The 20,654-nt window shown below is 38.1% G+C and overlaps 1 protein-coding gene and 1 pseudogene across 14 annotated transcripts in view; one reads left to right on the top strand and one right to left on the bottom strand.

The window, feature by feature from the left end:
- The window catches only part of TTBK2 (tau tubulin kinase 2), a 145,376-nt gene that overhangs the window by 83,854 nt on the left and 40,868 nt on the right, over positions 1-20,654 (bottom strand). For 11 of the 14 annotated variants that reach the window (XM_044925158.2, XM_044925155.2, XM_044925154.2 and 8 more), the window contains 2 exons: positions 12,850-12,985; positions 3,867-4,014 (listed from right to left, as the gene is read on the bottom strand). In XM_044925158.2, the coding sequence (XP_044781093.1) occupies positions 3,867-4,014; positions 12,850-12,918 (217 nt within the window). In that variant the 5' untranslated portion in view covers positions 12,919-12,985. Of the gene's footprint in view, positions 1-3,866; positions 4,015-10,227; positions 10,307-12,849; positions 12,986-20,654 lie in introns of those variants that run through there. The other 3 variants (XM_025295831.3, XM_006066183.4, XM_044925159.2) reach the window with 1 other exon arrangement.
- On the top strand, positions 10,606-11,134 carry LOC102409663 (annotated as a pseudogene).

Genomic DNA, 20,654 nt, shown 5'->3' with positions numbered 1-20,654 from the left:
ACATTTTGCCTAAAATAAATGTAAACAAATTGAAAAGTGCATATAAGAATAAACTAGGTAATATCTAGTAATATTAAAACCTACTGAAAGAAGTCTGTTGGTCCAACAGTAATTGGTGTCCTAGTCCCCACACCACGATCTCAATTTTTTCCCAATATAAAGGTTTCTTGGAGAAAAAGGGTTCCTGATTCCAACTCTGGTGCAGGGAAAGAAAGTTCAAGGCAAGCCTGGAACATGTACTATTTCAGTAAGCTAGTCACATAAAAGAACACTAAAGTTACATCAGGAGGACAAGCAGCCAATTTAAAAGGGCTTCCACCAGTCAAAAGAAGTGGAAATTTTAGCGTAAAAAGAATAATAACTGCAATGGATTGAAAGAAAACAGAAAAATCCATGATCTCATAGTGATACTCAAAACAGAAAAACAGCTCACTATTCACATAAGGGCATAACTTGTTATTTTGAAAATTGGTAAATAAACAGGAAAAAAAAAATCAGGTCTTTATCCTGTCCTTCTTGTAGTAACTATCATTTCAGGAGAACAAATGGCTGATGAAATAAAATTCTATTCTGTGGAATAATTCCAATTCAGAAATTTGGAAGGAATAAAAGAATCAGAAATATTTTACAAGCCCTATGGAAACAATGGATGAAGACAATGTACTCCATCAGCAACAATAACAACATGGATTTCATCGAGCCACTAGGTCTAACTACAAGTTCACAGGAAATGTGGAGGATAGAGGAACATGTTAACACTACAAGGATGCAATCAACCAAATCCAGATGTGGACTGCTCTAGCAAACTAAGAACTTCATTCTCAGCAAACAGCAACGCCAAAATTACAAAAAAAAAAAAAAAAAAAAAAAAAGAGGAGGGGGAACTCATGTATATTAAGAGATACTTAAGAGAGATGTCAACTAAATGCAAAGTGCTTACCGTGCACGTGAATCTTTATTTGCACAACTCAATGTAAAAAGAGTATTTTTAAGACAGTAGGAGAAATTAAATACTGGCTGCTAGATTTTATATGGTATTGAGAAATAATTTTCTTAGCTGTTTAAGACTACAGTGTTTATGTCATTAATAAAGGAATTCCCTAATGTAAATTATGGACTTTAGTTAACAATAATGTATCAGTACTGTTTCACCAACAGTAACAAATATATTACACTAATGCAAGATGTTAATAACAGAGGAAACTGTAGATGGGGACTCTGAACTTCCACTCAGTTTTTCCTGTAAACCTGAACCAGTTCTAAAAAAGTAAAGTCTACAAATTAAAAAAAAAAAAAACTGGAACACGGGCTTTCTCTCCAATCCATTCTTAAAACTGGTCACCTGCAGAGTTTCCACAGTGTTATTATTTCACTTTTTCAATAATGTAGATTCTCCCAAATTTTCCTAATGTTTAACATAAACTACCTCTAATATATTCTCATATCATTCTTTTTTTTTTTTTTTTGGTAGGGAATAAGTGACTAAGACTTTCTATGTTCCAATAAATATAAATTAATGCACTCACAAAACCATTAATCATCAAGAAAGTTCTTACAAAGCAATGTCTGGCATATTTTTATTATTTCCAGCAAAATGCTAAGGCCTTCACACTTTAGGGCCAATGAGAAAGGAATATTCTAGTAATGAGAATTATGCATGAGCTGAGGAAATCCAGAATTGTGAAGTACAGGAAAAGACAGAGAAAAAGGAGATGGAAGGAATTCAGGAAAAGAAATAATGAGAATTTTGAAAAGGGGGACTGATTTATTAAAATGAACAAAACTTAGGGTTCAGGCTAAATTCATCATAAAGTATCATTTTATGTTAAAAAGAAATAAATCCTATACCAGTTATCAAAAACTGAACAATAATTTTAAACCAACCAGTCCTATAAAGGGCTAACCTCTGGTTATATACCTTTTCGTTATGCATATAGCCTTTTTATTGGGGTCACTGAGTAAGAAAATCATTATGACAACAGACAGGCAGGAACAAGAAGTTCAGCTCCATTAAAAGGTTCTCAAAGGGTCTAGATTCCAAAGCACCTTCAACAAAAAGAAGTTATGAGACTTAAGTATCCAGAAGGCATGGTTAGAAAGCCAAGAAAAGAAAGTCAAGGGCTGCCCATTGAAATACAGACCAAAAGATTAAAAAAACCCATTTATTTTGGAAAGTGAAAAGTTCTGAGGAACTAAAAACAGGTAAAAAAAGCATTTTAGGTAATAGTATGAAAGATGAAATAAGAAGGAAAGGAGAGACTCAGCATCCAAGGATCTCCAATTCACCCATTAAAAGGTACTGAACTGTTCTTTAAACTTTATCGCATAGAATCCTGAGTAAACCATGGCCAAAATAGGCAGGAGAACTTACTGAAAGGGCTGTAAAGCTGTATCCTGCCTCATCTGGAAGCATTTCCTTAGGATCAAGTAGGAGAAAGACAGGTGAAGCAGCACTGTCCAAGCCACGCTGATACTAACATACTTTCTGATATTAACATAATATGGACTTGGCTGAGAGTAAAACAGATCCCTTGAGATCTGTGCAAGCCAGGATGAGATAGCTCTAGCTGCACCTGTTTGTTCGTATCACTGAGATGCAAACAGCTCAAAATAAACATGGAAGAGCAGAAAAGGTGAGGAAAAGAGAGCACCATCCTTTTCTCTATTCTTCCTTCTCTAATCATCTATTTTTTCGAGTAGTTACAATGGGTGCTGATCTATCCACTGTCTTCCTGATTTCCCATGTTTTGGGAAAGCTAAGTTTGGCCTAAAAACAACTATTAAACAGATCTATAACTGTAATAGCATCATACTCTAAAAAAATGAGTCAATTAGTAGAGAAACTTGGGACAATGAGAAAGCTTAAGGCAAAGGGCAGTGATTAAAACAACAGATGCTGCCAGAATGCATAATACACATTTCATTAACTTAACAGAAACTACTTTACTAAAATTCCAAACATCAGTGATTCACAAAGATAGCACATTCACCCTAGAGAATATACGTGAATATATATGTGAATCTGGGGGTCTTTAGCTACATAGCATTTTGTCCTTGTTATTTCTACCAATTACAGCAACTTCCTTTGCTCTGTATGTTAACACTAAATTCCTTTAGACACTAATGAATGTCCCATTGCAATATCAACCCTCTAGAGTTTAATAAGATAATTCAGTGTGCTAATCACACCTCTTTAATTTTGATCGAGAAAAAATATTTAAATATCAGTAATATCAGATTATGTCATAAACTGAAAATACAAAGATGAGTCAAACTGGCCATGTATTAAGGGTTTTACATCAGTAGAATGATGTCAGAAAAAAAGTTACTTATCCTTGTAGTAAAATAATAGGGACTCAAGTAGTAACACGGACCTCAAAAATGACGGCCAGGGCCAGAAAGGAGTTATTTGATGAAATTGAAGCTAATGAAATCAACATGTAACAAATATTATTATTTTTTATCCACCCTTCAGTGTGATTTGAAGGCAGTTTTCTTAATGTGATTAAATCGTGTTTAACATCCAAAAACACAAGAAGAAACAACTCAGAGGTGTTTATATTTGGTTATTTTTTTAAAAGGTAAATTTTACCATAACAAACATTATGCAAACACTTACTAATGCAGAATGTTTCAGGTAATTCACTCCCTCTTATCCTTACTCACCATGAAAAGAAATTCCCAAAATCTAAATATTCTAAGCAATCAGTATCTCTACAATTACTAGCTAGCAATAAAATGTCCAAGATAAAAATGTTCAGCATGGTTACACTTAGTTGACACCAGAATATTCAACTGATATAGGATGTAACTTGAGGTTCAAAGACAATAATAAATTGTTTGGTATATCATACAAAGCAGCTTACCTTGTAGTTTTTTCAATACAGCAACCTCCATTTTCAGAACTTGCTTTGGTTGTTGAGCTGATTCCACCTTCAGTGCAACATTTTCCCTGGTGAGCATGTCCAAGGCATCGTAAATTTCTCCAAAGCCCCCACCCCCAATCTTCCTCAACTGCATGGGAAATAAAATAAGAACACATACACAATTAATAGATTCTAATTAGAAGTTGATTCATCTCTTATATTTACAAAATAATATATAACTGACTATCCCTATTTTATGCTAAAAGATCTCAATATTGTTAACTGAGTATATGCCAAGAATGAATCCTTAGAAATAATGTCAAAATTTTTTCCCACAGATTTGTCCACAAGAAGTACTGAATTTATTTCAACACCACAAACAATTTTAAAATTAGGTCTACAGCCAGCATCAGAAACATCATAAAAGACACAGTATCTGAAGCTTCACTTCCCACATATAACTCTCAACCACCAGATCTGTTGTAATTCTAAGGCAATCATTTGAAGATGTTTTAAATCCCTAGCATCTTTTTTACCAACTGAAGTCTCCTCTGGAACCAGACTGAGATGTGTCTGTGGGGAGGTTGGAGGGACAGGCCATTAGAGCCCAGTTCTCTCAGCACCATTTACCCTCCTCTTGGAGGCACTGAATAGCTACATAGAACATAGCCCTGAAGACAGGTCCTTGAAAATGGGCCAGCAGCTTGGGGTTAAGGGAACTAAGGACCCCAAGGCACCAAAGAAGTCATTTGGAGGTGGCCCCTCCAATGCTCAAGCTTGCTAGTTGCCACATGGGTAAGAAATAAAAACCATATAGGCAGAACTCTTTTTAACTCCTAATCCATAAGACTGTGATCAAAATAAATGATTGTTTTAAGCCTCTAGATTTCGATGTAGCTTGTTACTGGGTTGGTCAAAAACTTTATTTGGGTTTTTCCATAAGATGTAACAGAAAAACCCAAACAAATCTTTTGGCCAAGTCAATGAACAACAGATAACCAAAGGACCATCCTTAACAATGAGCCTGTAAATTTTTTTTTTTACTAAGAGGCCACTATGCCACTCAAATTTGGCAGACATGCTCCACATGTATATTGGCTCTCATTATCAAGACAGAGCAACTATGCCAGGCACAGTTGCATTTGTCATCTTTTGATATGGACCCCACTCCAGTACTCTTGCCTGGAAAATCCCATGGACGGAGGAGCCTGGTAGGCTGCAGTCCATGGGGTTGCTAAGTCAGGCAAGACTGAGCAACTTCACTTTCACTTTCATGCATTGGAGAAGGAAATGGCAACCCACTCCCGTGTTCTTGCCTGGAGAATCCCAGGGACGGGGAGCCTGCTGGGCTGCCGTCTATGGGGTTGCACAGAGTTGGACACGACTGAAGTGACTTAGCAGATATGTCTAATGGAGAACTGCCAACCTTTACCACAGCACTTAACACAGAGCTCTCACCAAAGCAACACACGTGCCTGACTTATATAAAGATTATCAACTGCTGAAATCTCCCTGCACCAGCCATGATGATAAGGTTCTTTCCTATGTTTACTCAAGAAAAATTTCAAAGTCTACTGCTTTGCCTAATAAGTAAAACACTGTACCATAAAAACAAAATTTGTATTTCTAGAAGAATAATCTGCTTTTTGCAATCTGTTGACAGACTAAGGAAACAATTGAATAGCTTGGCTAAACTTGCCAGTGGAACAAAACTTTGGTTAACAAAAGACCAGGCAGCAATAAAACATATTTAAATATATCTAAAAGAAAAATGCTTCTTTACTGGAAGAAAAAGAGCAGATTCCAAGTCCAGGGCAAGGAAGCCATCAAAAGACTATAAGGATCATGTTAAAAAGACTCAGGAGACAACTTGAAGGAAATCCCTTTAGTCAAATGAGACAATTTAAACATCAATAACAATGATAACTACAACAGACTGAAACACATGAAATATGCTTAAATCCATAAATTCTTAATTATAATTTTTAAAATTTCATTAGTCACTTTGAGAAGATGCTCAGTTCAGTTACTCATTTGTGTCCAACTCTTTGCAACCCCATGGACTACAACACACCAGGCCTCCCTGTCCATCACAAACTCCCGGAGTTTACTCAAACTCATGTCCATTGAGTCGGTGATGCCATCCAACCATCTCATCCTCTGTCGTCCCCTTCTCCTCCAGCCCTCAATCCTTCCCAGCATCAGCGTCTTACAAATGAGTCAGTTCTTCTCATCAGGTGGCCAAAGTATTGGAGTTTTGGCTTCAGCATCAGTCCTTCCAATGAATATTCAGGACTGATTTCCTTTAGGATGGGCTGGTTGGATCTCCTTGCAGTCCAAGGGACTCTCAAGAGTCTTCTCCAACACCACAGTTCAAAAGCATCAATTCTTCGGCGCTCAGCTTTCTTTATAGTCCAACTGTCACATCCATACAACTACTGGAAAAACTATAGCTTTGACTAGACGAACCTTTGTCAGCAAAGTTATTGTCTAGGTTTGTCATAGCTTTTCTTCCAAGGAGCAAACGTCTTTTAATTTCATGTCTGAAGTCACCATCTGCAGTGATTTTGGAGCCCAGAAGAATAGTCTTTCACTTTTTCCATGGTTTCCCCATCTATTTGCCATGAAGTGATGGGACCAGATGCCATGATCTTAGTTTTCTGACTGTTGAGTTTTAAGCCAACTTTTTCACTTTCCTCTTTCACTTTCATCAAGAGTCTCTTCGCCATCTGCCATAAGGGTAGTGTCACCTGCATTTCTGAGGTTATTGATATTTCTCCCAGCAATCATGATTCAAGCTTGGCTTCTTTCAGCCCAGCGTTTCTCATGATGTACTATGCATATAAGTTAAATAAGCAGGGTGACAATATACTGCCTTGACATATTCCTTTCCCGATTTGGAACCAGTCTGTTGTTCCATGTCCAGTTCTAACTCTTGCTTCCTGACCTGCATATAGGTTTCTCAAGAGGCAGGTTCAGGTGGCCTGGTATCCCCATCTCTTTCAGAATTTTCCACACTATGTTGTGATCCACAGAGACAAAGGCTTTGGCATAGTCAATAAAGCAGTAGATGTTTTTCTGAAACTCTCTAGTTTTTTTGATGGTCCGATGGATGTTGGCAATTTGATCTCTGGTTCCTCTGCCATTTCTAAATCCAGCTTGAACATCTGGAAGTTCATGGTTCACATATTGCTGCAGCCTGGCTTGGAGAATTTAAAGCATTACTTTGCTAGCGTGTGAGTTGAGTGCAATTTTGAAGTAGTTTGAGCGTTCTTTGGCATTGCCTTTCTTTGGGATTGGAATGAAAGCTGACCTTTTCCAGTCCTGTGGCCACTGCTGAGTTTTCCAAATTTGCTGGCATATTGAATGCAGCACTTTCAAAGCATCATCTTTTAGGATTTGAAATAGCTGAACTGGAATTCCATCACCTCCACTAGCTTTGTTTGTAGTGATGGTTCCTAAGGCCCACTTGACTTCCCATTCCAGGATGTCTGGCTGTAGGCTGGTGATCACACCATCATGATTATATGGGTCATGAAGATCTTTTTTGTATAGTTCTTGTGTGTATTCTTGCCACCTCTTCTTAATATCTTCTGCTTCTGTTAGGTCTATACTATTTCTGGCCTTTATTGAGCCCATCTTTGCATGAAATATTCCCTTGGTATCTCTAATTTTCTTGAAGACATCTCTTGTCTTTTCCATTCTATTGTTTTCCTCTATTTCTTTGCATTGATCACTGAGGAAGGCTTTCTTATCTCTCCTTGCTATTCTTTGGAACTCTGGATTCAAATGGGTGTATCCTTCCTTTTCTCCCATGCCTTTCGCTTTTCTTCTTTTCATAGCTGTTTGCAAGGCATCGTCAGACAACCATTTTGCCTTTTTGCATTTCTTTTCCTTGGGGATGGTCTTGATCAGTGCCTCCTGTACAATGTCACCAACCTCCATCCATAGTTTTTCAGGCACTCTATCAGATCTAATTCCTTGAATCAACTTGTCACTTCAAGTGTAGTAAGGGATTTGATTTAGGTCATACCTAAATGGTTTAGAGGTTTTCCTTATTTTCTTCAATTTAAGTCTGAATTTGGCAATAAGGAGTTCATGATCTGAGCCACAGTCAGCTCCCAGTCTTGTTTTTGCTGACTGTATAGAGCTTCTCTCTCTTTGGCTGCAAAGAATATAATCAATCTGTTTTCAATGCTGACCATCTGGTGATGTCCATGTGTAGAGTCTTCTCTTGTGTTGTTGGAAGAGGGTGTTTGCTATGACCAGTGCATTCTCTTAGCAAAACTCTGTTAGCTTTTGCCCTGCTTCATTCTGTACTCCAAGGCCAAATTTGCCCATTACTCCAGGTATTTCTTGACTTCCTACTGTTGTATTCCAGTCCCCTATAATGAAAAGGACATCTTTTTCGGGTGTTAGTTCTAGGAGGTCTTGTAGGTCTTCATAGAACTGTTCAACTTCAGCTTCTTCGGCATTATTGGTCAGGGCATAGACTTGGATTACTGTGACACTGAATGGTTTTCCTTGGAAATGAACAGAGATCATTCAGTCATTTTTGAGACTGCATCCAAAAGATTGGACTCTTTTGCTAACTATGATGGCTACTCCATTCTTCCTTCAGTAGTAGATATAATGGTCATCTGAGTTAAATTCACCCATTCCAGTCCATTTTAGTTCACTGATTCCTAAAATGTCAATGTTCACTCTTGCCATCTCCTGTTTGACCACTTCCAATTTGCCTTGATTCATGGACCTAACATTCCAGGTTCCTATACAATATTACTTTTTACAGCATCGGACTTTACTTTCATCACCAGCAACAACCACAACTGAGTGTTGTTTTTGCTTTGGCTCTGTCTCTTCATTCTTTCTGGACTTATTTCTCCACTGATCTCCAGTAGCATATTGGGCACCTACCGACCTAGGGAGTTCATCTTTCAGTGTCCATCTTTTTGCCTTTTCATACTGTTCTTGGGGTTCTCAAGGCAAGAATATTGAAGTGGTTTGCCATTCCCTTCTCCAGTGGACCATATTTTGTCAGAACTCTCCACCATGACCCGTCCATATGCGTGGCCCTACACAGCATGGCTCATAGTTTCACTGAATTAGACAAGGCTGTGGTCCATGTGATCAGATTGGCTAGTTTTCTGTGACTGTGGTTTTCAGTCTGTCTTCCCTCTAATGGAGAAGGATAAGAGGCTTATGGAAGCTTCCTGATGGGAGAGACTGAGGCGGAAACAGGGTCTTGTTCTGATGGGCGGGGCTGTGCTCAGTAAATCTTTAATCCAATTTTCTGTTGAAGGGTGGGCTGTGTTCCCTCCCTGTTATTTGACCTGAGGCCAAACTACGGTGGAGCTAATGAAGACAATGATGACCTCCTTCAAAAGGTCCAATGCAAGCACTGCTACACTCAGTGCCCCTAACCCTGCAGCTGGCCACTGTCAACCCACACCTCCGCCAGAGACTTCTAGACACTCACGGACAAGTCTGGGTTAGTCTCTTGTGGGGTCGCTGCTCCTTTCTCCTGGGCCCTTGTGCGCACATGGTTCTGTTTGTGCCCTCGCAGAGTTTGTTTCCCTGGTCCTGCGTAAGTTCTGGCGGCTCTATGGTGGGTTAATGGCGATCTCCTCCAAGACGGCTTATGCCATACCCAGGTCTACTGCACCCAGAGCCTCTGCCCCCACAGCAGTCCACTGCTGATCCGTACCTCCTCAGGAGACACCCTAACACAGTTCTGCCTCAGTCTCTATGGGGTCTCTGGGTCCTGGTGCACACAAGGTATGTTTGTGCCCTCTAAGCATCTCTGGTGGGTATGGGGTTTGATTCTCATTAGCATCAGAAGATGCTAGGGAACCAATTTATTACTTTGAAAGCTGGTAAATTAAAAAAAGAATCAAGCATTTATCCTGTATTCCTAGTCAAACTGTATCTCAGGGTAATCAAATAGTTAACAATGCAAAATTTCTCTTCATAGATGTACTTCAACTAATAAATGAAGGAATGACAGAATATCACCAATCTGCCATCCCTTTGAATTAACAGACCTAGACAATGATGATCAATAGTGTTAACAAAATGATGGGCAATAAGACATTATATGCCTCCCATCCAAAGTTAACAGTACCCTTTATGGGGGGGAAAAAAAAAGCCCCTACTTCAATAAACAAACCTGAAGTCAGATCTAATCAAGCCTCTCTACATAACCAACAGTTTACATAAAATACACAAGACAGAAAATCATGTTAACACCATGTGGAAACAATAGAAAAAAACCCAAACTATAGAAAATTCTACAGGCAAATAACCTAGTTTCTTCAAAAAATAAACTGCAAGAAAAAAAGAAAGATGAAAAGGAACTTACAAATTAAAGGAAACTTAAGTGATGTCAAAAAACTGAAATATCCAGACTTCACTTGGATTTGATTCAGCTGTTAAAAAAACTTTACAAAACAATTAGGAAAATGTGAAAGCTGGAAGGATATCTAATGATATTAATGACATTGCTTTCCTGAATGTGATATTATGATTACATTTTAAAAAGAAGTCTATCTTTTAGAGATTATATACTGATGTACATAGAGAAAAGTAAGGTAAAAGATTTCCTTCAAAATATTTTGGGAGAGATCTGTTTTTAATGTTTAAAAACAACTGGGAAGTGAATTCATGCTTCCCGCGGTGAAAGGTTAGCAGAAGTGCCCTTTCTTGCTTTCTGCTGTAGTCCCAAGTGGTAGCTGCCTAAATGGGCAAGTTCATGAAACCCGGGAAGGTGGTGCTGGTCCTGGCCTGTTGCTACTCTGGACGCAAAGCAGTCATCGTGAAGAATATTGATGATGGCACTTCAGAATGACCCTACAGCCATGCTCTGGTGGCTGGAATTGATCACCATCCCTGCAAAAGTGACAGCTTCCATGGGCAAGAAGAAAATCACCAAGAGGTCAAAGATCAAGTCTTTTGTCAAAGTTTATAATTATAGTCACCTCATGCCCGCAAGGTACTCTCCGAATATCCCCTTGGACAAAACTGTTGTCAACAAGGATGTCTTCAGAGATCCGCTCTCAAACGCAGGGCTCCATGAGAGGCAAAGGTCAAGTTTGAGGAGAGATACAACACTGGCAAGAACAAATGGTTCTTCCAGAAGCTGTGGTTTTACATCTGTCCCAGTCATTAAAAATATTAAAAAAAGACAAACAGACTGGACTCTATGATGATCTTTTATTTTTATCTAGTTTGTTTCACTTTTTCTATTTCATATTCAGTGCTCCCATTTCATTTGGTATGTTTTCCCATTTCTCCATCACTCTCTATTTTTTTTGATGTTCTTTCTCAAGCAAAGTATAGTAGAAAAGCTTTTGTATACACATATATATCTATATAGAATATGTATAATACACATATTTTAGAAGACTTATGAATTTTTGCCTAGCTAAAAAATTCATGATATTTTGATTCCACTTGTCTGACTCAGTATGATAGAATACTAGATTTCTAATTTATATTCACTCAAAATTTTGATATAGTTCAATATATTTTGGCATCTAGTATTACTGCCAGAAGTCTATAAAGTTTATTATCTTAGTGATTAAAAAAAATGTGAATGAGGCTTGAAACTTCTAATCTAATTCTGAGAATATTAAGAAATATTATGCTGTTAAAAAAAAACAGGAAGTTAACAAGTGATACAGTATTAACTAAAGTACAGATTTTGTTCAAATCTTCACAAAATTTTATGCTAGTGTCCATTATTTGTTTTATACCTTATTTAAGACTCCACATTATATTTAATTGCATTTAGCAGCTTCAGCTGCATGCAACAGATTCTGGTAAATTGTTTTTTCATTTTTATTCTATTACAAATATGTAATTTCCCATGTTACGGGTTCTTAGATATACCCCTCATTTAAAAGTGGATATTTAATTTCCAAATACATGGGATTTTTAGAAGTATCTTTGATATTAATTTCTCATTTAAATGCTTTTTATCTGCAATCACCTTCTATGTTTTTCAGTCTTCTAATTTTATTGAGGCTTTCAAAGGCTAAGTTAAAGAGCTCTCTTGGTAAATGCACGCTGTACTTGAAAATACGTGGGTTATTTTCAACTATCTTTTGATAGTGATCGCTAACCTAAATCCACAGAAGTAAGAGAACAGATTCTGTATGATTTCTACACCTTTAAGACCATGAAATTTCTGCATCTGATCTTATGTCTCTGGGTATGTTCCAGTGTTTCTTAGTTTATAGTCAATGGGAACTTCAACAGAATCTGTATCCTACTGTTGTGTGAAAACTGTATAAATCTTTATTGTGTCGAACTGGTTTATAGTGCTTTTAAGGTATACTATATTCTACTTCTCTGTACAATCATCCTATTAATTTCTGAGAGTTTGATATTGAAACTCCAACTAAAAATCTTCATTTATCTACTTAAAACAAATGACTGTAATATATAATGGGACTATATGTAACTTTGTCCTGTATTTTCCACGTCTCCTGTAAATGTGTTATCATATTTTCATAATTTAAAAAATAAGAAAGAACAATTTAAAAATATTTTAGGAAAGAGGTTAAAGAGATGAAGCAAGACTATCAATCTATAACTGTTTAAGCTGGGGCATGGGTACCTGAAGGTTCTTTATAACAGTCATGCTATTTTAACATATACTTAAAATTTTCCTTAATAAAATGTTAAAAAATAAAAAGGGCATTACACTGTAGTTTTTTTCAATTGTTCTTTCCTTAAGTATACTTTCATTTACCTTACTCAATAGTAACTATTAGAGGTTAGGAAAATTTACTACTATAAGGTGCAAGAACAAGAATTAGGGTATAAACAAAACCTAATCATAGGAAAAGAAACAAAAGTAACTGCTTAGGCATATAAGCAATAAATGTATTATTTCCTAATGAAATGCTACTTTTATCAAGATATCAAAACCTCCTCCTTCCCCCTACCCCACCCCTCTCTCTTCCTGATGTCTACTTACTACTTTCCATCTTTCTTTGACCAGGATTCCAACACTGAGGATATCCGGCTGCTCTCCTCCTCCACTCATTGCAATTCACTGATGTGGTAGAATGGCTACACAGGCATCTGGCTCCCAAGGGTGGTTTCCATTTAACCTGAAACAAAAGAAACAGGAGCAGCATATCAGGACTAACTAATTAACACAAACATTCCAGCACCCAGAAGTACTACTAATCCTATACATTAATTAGGTTGCTTGGCTGGAAAGGGGGAAATCCCAAATCTTGGTTCTAAAATCTGTTTAGTGCATATAAAAAAGTACTTACCTTTCCATTACAGAGCCCAGTGAGATAACCAAACATTAAAGAGGCATTATATTGAAAGTGAAGTCGCTCAGTCATGTCGGACTCTTTGTTGGTACAAAAGTAATTCTAGTTTCATATCATGTATTTTAAATCATTATATCTAGGTTCAAACACATTTTTCTTAATCAAAATAGGATCCATTACAATCAACACATTTTTGTCAATGAAAAATAAGTTGGTTTATTCCTGTAGTGTAAAAATCTGTGCTTCAGGAATAGACAAACTCTTGGAAAGCATTTTCTGCCTCCTGCTGGCTGTGGAAGCATTTTCCCTGTAAAAAGTTGTCAAGAAGTTTGAAGAAGTTGAAGTCGGTTGCCACTGGTGAGAGGTCAGGTGAAGATGGTGGATAAGGCAAACCTTCGTAGCCCAATTTGTTCACCTTTTGAAGCGTTAATTGTGCAACGTGCAGTCAGGCATTGTCGTGGAGAAGAACTGGGCCCATTCTGTTGACCAATACTGGCTGTAGGTGTTGCAGTTTTTGATGCATCTCATCAGTTTGTTGAACATACTTCTCAGATGTAATGGTTTCGCCAGAATTCAGAAAGCTGTAGTGGATAAGAAACAAGCAGCAGATACCAAACAATGACCATGACCTTTCTTTGGTGCAAGTTTGGCTTTGGAAAGTGCTTTGGAGTTTCTTGGACAAACCACCAATCTGGTCATCCCTGGTTGTAGTATAAAATCCACTATTCATCACACATCACAATCCAATCGGAAAATAGTTCATGTAGAATAAAAGAACATGGACACTGCAAAACAACAATTTTTCTGATTTGCAGTCAGCTCATGAACGTGAGACACCCATTCATTGAGCTTTTTCACCATTCCAATTTGCTTCAAATGTCAAATGACCATAGAATGGTCAATGTTGAGTTCTTCAGCAACTTCTTGCATAATTTTAAGAGGATCAGTTTTGATGATGGCTCTCAATTTATTGGCGTCAACTTCCGATGGCCAGCCACTATGCTCCTCATCTTCAAGGCTCTCATCTCCTTTGCAAAATTTCTTGAACCACCACTGTACATTCATTAGCAGTTGCTGGGTCAAATGTGTTGCTGATGTTGTGAGCTGTCTACACTGCTCTATGACTCATTTTGAACACAAATTTAAAAAGCTCAAATTCACATTTTGTCTAACATCATTTCTATAGTCTAAAATAAATATAAAATAAACACCAAATAATAAATCATTTAAGTCTCTTAAGTTGAAGAAAGTGGGTAAAAACCACTAAACCATTCAGGTATGACCTAAATCAAATCCCTTATGATTATACAGTGGAAGTGAGAAATAGATTTAAGGGACTAGATCTGATAGACAGAGTGCCTGATGAACTATGGACAGAGGTTCGTGACACTGTGCAGGAGACAGGGATCAAGACCATCATCAGGAAATAGAAATGCAAAAAATCAAAATGCCTGTCTGAGGAGGCCTTACAAATTGCTGTGAATAGAAGAGAAGCAAAAAGCAAAGGAGAAAAGGAAAGATATAAGCATATGAATGAAGAGTTCCAAAGAATAGCAAGGAGAGATAAGAAAGCCTTTCACAGCCATCAATGCAAAGAAATAGAGGAAAACAACAGAATGGGAAAGACTAGAGATCTCTTGAAGGAAATCAGAGATACGAAGGGAACATTTCATGCAAAGATGGGCGCAATAAAGGACAGAAATGGTATGGCCCTAACAGAAGCAGAAGATATTAAGAAGAGGTGGCAAGAATATACACAAGAACTGTACAAAAAAGATCTTCAAGACCCAGATAATCACCATGGTGTGCTCACTCATCAAGAGCCAGACATCCTGGAATGTGAAGTCAAGTGGGCCTTAGGAAGCATCACTACGAACAAAGCTAGTGGAGGTGATGGAATTCCAGTGGAGCTATTTCAAATCCTAAAAGATGATGCTGTGAAAGTGTTGCACTCAATATACCAGCAAATTTGGAAAACTCAGCAGTGGCCACAGGACCAGAAAAGGTCAGTTTTCATTCCAATCTCAAAGAAAGGCAATGCCAAAGAATGTTCAAATTACTGCACAATCGCACTCATCTCACACGCTAGTAAAGTAATGCTCAAAATTCTCCAAGCCAGGCTTCAGCAATACGTGAACTGTGAAATTCCAGATGTTCAAGCTGGTTTTAGAAAAGGCAGAGGAACCAGAGATCAAATTGCCAACATCCACTGGATCATCGAAAAGGCAAGAGAGTTCCAGAAAAACATCTACTTCTGCTTTATTGACTATGCCAAAGCCTTTGACTGTGTGGATCAAAATAAACTGTAGAAAATCCTGAAAGAGATGGGAATACTAGACCACTTGACCTGCCTCTTGAGAAATCTGTATGCAGGTCAGGAAGCAAGAGTTAGAACCGGACATGGAACAACAGACTGGTTCCAAATAGGAAAAGGAGTACGTCAAGGCTGTATATTGTCACCTTGCTTATTTAACTTACATGCAGAGTACATCATGCGAAACGCTGGGCTTGATGAAGCACAAGCTGGCATCAAGATTGCCGGGAGAAATATCAATAATCTCAGATATGCAGATGACACCACCCTTATGGCAGAAAGTGAAGAGGAACTAAAAAGCCTCTTGATGAAAGTGAAACAGGTGAGTGAAAAAGTTGGCTTAAAGCTCAATATTCAGAAAACTAAGATCATGGCATCCGGTCCCATCACTTCATGGCAAATAGATGGGGAAACAGTGGAAACAGCGTCAGACTTTATTTTGGGGGGCTCCAAAATCACTACAGATGGTGACTGCAGCCATGAAATTAAAAGACGCTTACTCCTTGAAAGGAAAGTTATGACCAACCTAGATAGCATATTCAAAAGCAGAGACATTACTTTGCCAACAAAGGTCCGTCTAGTCAAGGCTATGGTTTTTCCAGTAGTCATGTAAGGATGTGAGAGTTGGACTATAAAGAAAGCTGAGCGCTGAAGAATCGATGCTTTTGAACTGTGGTGTTGGTGAAGACTCTTGAGAGTCCCTTGGACTGCAAGGAGATCCAACCAGTCCATCCTAAAGGAGATCAGTCCTGGGTGTTCATTGGAAGGTCTGATGTTGAAGGTGAAACTCCAATACTTTGGCCACCTGATGAGAAGAGCTGATTCATTTGAAAAGACACTAATGCTGGGAAAGATTGAGGGCAGGAGGAGAAGGGGAAGACAAAGGATGAGATGGTTGGATGGCATCACCGACTCAACGGACATGAGTTTGGGTGGGCTCCGGGATTTGGTGTTGGACAGGGAGGCCTGGCGTGCTGCAGCTCATGGCATTGCAAAGAGTTGGACAGGACTGAGTGATTTGAACTGAACTGAATAAATTATTAGCAAAAAACATAATGCAATAAATGCACATTAAAGTGAAGTATAGCATAATTACATTTAAGAAGGCATCTCAAAATCAAACAACAAAGATCAACAATGCAAAACCGCAATTACTTTTGCACCATGCTAATACTGTTGAGAGGTCCTTAGACAGCAAGGAGTTCCAATCAGTCAGTCCTAAAGGAAATCCATCCTGAATATTCATTGGAAGGATTGATGCTGAAGCTGAAGCTCCAATACTCTGGCCACCTGATGTGAAGAGCTGACTCACTGGAAAAGACCCTGATGCTGGGAAAGGTTGAGCACAGGAGAAGAATGGGGTGACAGAGGATAAGGTAGTTTGATGGCATCATCACTCAATGGACATGAATTTGAGCAAACTCCAAGAGACAATGAAGGACAGGGAAGCCTGGCGTGCTGCAATCCATGGGACAGCAAAAAGTCAGACATGACTGAGCAACTGAACAACAACAATACTTTGCAGCAACCTAATATTACAACTGGATTAAGCACAACCTAGAATCAAGACTGCAGGGAGAAATATCAGTAACCTCAGATACACAGATGACATCACCCTAATGGCAGAAAGTGAAGAGGAACTAAAGATTCTCTTGAGGAAAGAGAAAGAGGAGAGTGAAAAAGCTGGCTTAAAACTCAACATTCAAAAAACTAACATCATGCCATCTGGTCCCATCGCTTCATGGCAAATAAATGGGGAAAATATGGAAAAAGTAAAAGACTTTATTTTCTTGGGCTCCAAAATCACTGCAGATGGTGACTGCTGCCATGAAATTAAAAGACGCTTGCTCCTTGGAAGAGAAGCTATGATAAACCTAGATAGCATATTAAAAAGCAGAGACATTACTTTGCTGATGAAGGTCCATCTAGTCAAAGCTATGGTTTTTCCAGTAGTCATGTATGGATATGAGAGATGGACCATAAAGAAAGCTGAGTGCTGAAGAATTGTTGCTTTTGACCTGTGGTGTTGGAGAAGACTCTTGAGAGTCCCTTGGACTGCAAGGAGATCCAACCAGTCCATCCTAAAGGAAATCAGTCCTGAATATTCACTGGAAGGACTGATGCTGACGCTAAAACTCCAATACTTCGGCCACCTGACACGAAGAACTGACTCATTTGAAAAGACCCTGATGCTGGGAAAGACTGAGGGTGGGAGAAGAAGGGGACGACAGAGGATGAGATGGTTGGATGACATCACTGATTTGATGGACATGAGTTTGAGTAAGCCCTAGGAGTTGGTAATGGACAGGGAAGCCTGGCATGCTGCAGTCCATGGGGTTGCAAAGAGTCAGACATGACTGAGCGACTGAACTGAACTGAATATTACTACACAAATATAGCTTACAATAACTGAGATTGCTAGACTATAGGGCAAGCATGGTGTCAATGGCAGTTGACTTAGACTACTACCCTTAGTCCAACCTTTTACTAAGAAAAAAAAATACCTAATTTACAACAGCTTACAGTTTAATAAGCTGCAAGATAGAGCTTAACATCACCAGAGCTAATAAAATTTTAATGTTACATAATGCACTTAAAATGCATAGGAAATAAACATGAGCCATAGGAAATAAACATGAGCCACAGAAAATGGCTGTTTATTAAACCCAATGCCAAAATACAGTCTAGTAAAACTACTGAATTTTAAATGGGAAAAAAATTCACTGGACACAGGTGCAGAAAGTCCAAATTACACATAACGGGGAAAAATCAGTCTGAGAACAGACATCAGCACAAACAGCTTATAATATATTTAAGTATCCAAGGAAATGTGAGCCAAGCATGGTCTATCCTGCCAAAGTAACCTTCAAGGCTAAGGGAAGTAGTTACGAACACACAGAACCCAAATAATATTGGTCCTAAGAAATGCCGCTAGGAATCAACTACATAACAAGTATCAGACAGATTACGGTAGAAGATTTGACATGAGGATTGATCTGAGAAGACCTAAAATCAATGACAACCCAGTAGCAATAAGAACCCCTGCCTTCAGACTGCGAACTCTAAACATCATATTCCACTGAAAGAAATCAGGGCTCCTTGGAGAAATGTCTTATTCCAGGTCTGGCACAGGAAATTATGCACAATCAACCTGGTGCATCTCATCAAGTAAGAAAGCAAAAATGTTAACAACACTAGTATCAACAAATCAAAAGGAAATCAGAGACAAGGGAAGGAATCCTCATTTGTCAAAGATGAAACAATTTGAGCATATACAAGAATACAATGATTGAAAAACATCAAAAATATAAATACATACATATATATACACACACACACACACCCATGAGTTCACAATGACACTCAAAAAAGAAAAAAGATTAGAGGTCAATTGTCAAGATTGCGTGGGCACAACTCGTTATTCTAATAATTGGCAAATAAACAGAAAGAATCAAACATTTATCCTGCCTTTCTAGTATAAACAATATTTTGGGGAGACAAAAAAGATGATGAGGGTTACTTTTTCTTAGAGAATGGTCACAGCTAATAAATGCAGGAGAACTTATAGATTTAGAAAATCACCATTTTCCAATCCCTGGTTACATAATGAATCTAGACAATGACCATCAATGGCTGCTAAAGCCATAATGTAACAAGCGGATGGAGAACTTTAATATGGAAGGATCAAGTTGAACTCATTGGTCAACCTTAACATTACTAAAAGCCAGGACAATGAAACAAGAAGTGCTTCCTGATGCAACAAAATTTTCTCAGTACCACCTATGAAGTCTCTTGCCTTGAAACAAACAAACAAACAAAAAACCCTTAACTCTAGTCAAGCTTTTAGATTTGATTATAAGTTTACAAAAACAAGGGTGATCGAGGTACATGTTAAATGACAACATGAAGATATAATGAGCTAAATCCATGATGACGGAGATCCTAAAGAACAAAATGGCCCATATAAATGACAAAATGATCCAAAACAAATGGCATGGAAAATAATAAAAGCTTTACACTGCACACTATAAGAAATAAGATATATATATCAACCTAAAGCAGCAACTAGCAATTGGACCACCTCATGCGAAGAGCTGACTCATTGGAAAAGACCCTGATGCTGGGAGGGATTGGGGGCAGGAGGAGAAGGGGACTACAGAGGATGAGATGACTGGATGGCATCACCAACTCGATGGACATGAGTCTGAGTGAACTCCAAGAGTTGGTGATGGACAGGGAGGCCTGGTGTGCTGCGATTCATGGGGTTGCAACGAGTCGAACACGACTGAGCGACATAACTGAACTGAACTGAAGCATGTACTGGGTGAGCAACAATTGGTAATTTTGTAGGGTGTAATAACAGTAGCGTAGTTATGTTTATAGAGTCTTTCTCTGTAAGAGATACATAAACTACCAATGCAAAAAGTGATAAAAGGTCTTGAAAGTGAAAGTGTCCGACTCTTTGTGACTCCATGGATTGTAGTCCAACAGGCTCCTCTGTGTCCATGGAATTCTCCATGCAAGAATACTTGAGTGGGTACCCATTTCCCTTCTCCAGAGGATCTTCTCAACCCAGGGATCAAACCCCAGTCTCCTGAATGTCATGCAGATTCTTTACCATCTGAGCCACCAGGGAAGCAAAGTGATAAAAGCTCTTAGATTTGCCTTAAAACACTCTAAGGGGAAAAGGAGTTGTATTGGGGACAGAAGATCAAACGACATAAAAATAATAGAATTTTCATAAATTTTGGATGATGGGTACATGTAAATCCATTATACTATTTCTCAGTATATCTGCTATATTATATATTAAAAGTAAAAAACAAAAGATACATAGATTAAAAAGATCTAGAGTTCATTTTAACAAATGGAGCTGAGACAAGTACATACTCACATGCAAGAAGAATGAATTTGTACCCCTACCTAACATCATACATAAAAGTTAACTCAAAATGGATCAAAGACCTAAATATAGAAGCTAAAACTATATAAAACTCTTGGAAGAAAACACTGGCAGAAGTCTTCACTGGCCTTGGATTAAGCAATGATTTCTTAAATATGACGCCTAAAGCACAACAAACCAAAGAAAATAGATAAATTGGAATCCATCAAAAGTTTTAAAATTTTATATGCCAAAAGACAACCTATGAAAATGTGGGAAATAACTATAAACTATATATC

The sequence above is a fragment of the Bubalus bubalis genome, chromosome 11 (genome assembly GCF_019923935.1).
Source record: "Bubalus bubalis isolate 160015118507 breed Murrah chromosome 11, NDDB_SH_1, whole genome shotgun sequence".
Taxonomy (NCBI): Eukaryota; Metazoa; Chordata; class Mammalia; order Artiodactyla; family Bovidae; genus Bubalus; species Bubalus bubalis.
Note: the sequence above shows the minus strand (reverse complement) of the source record. Positions and strands in the feature narration are given on the sequence as shown.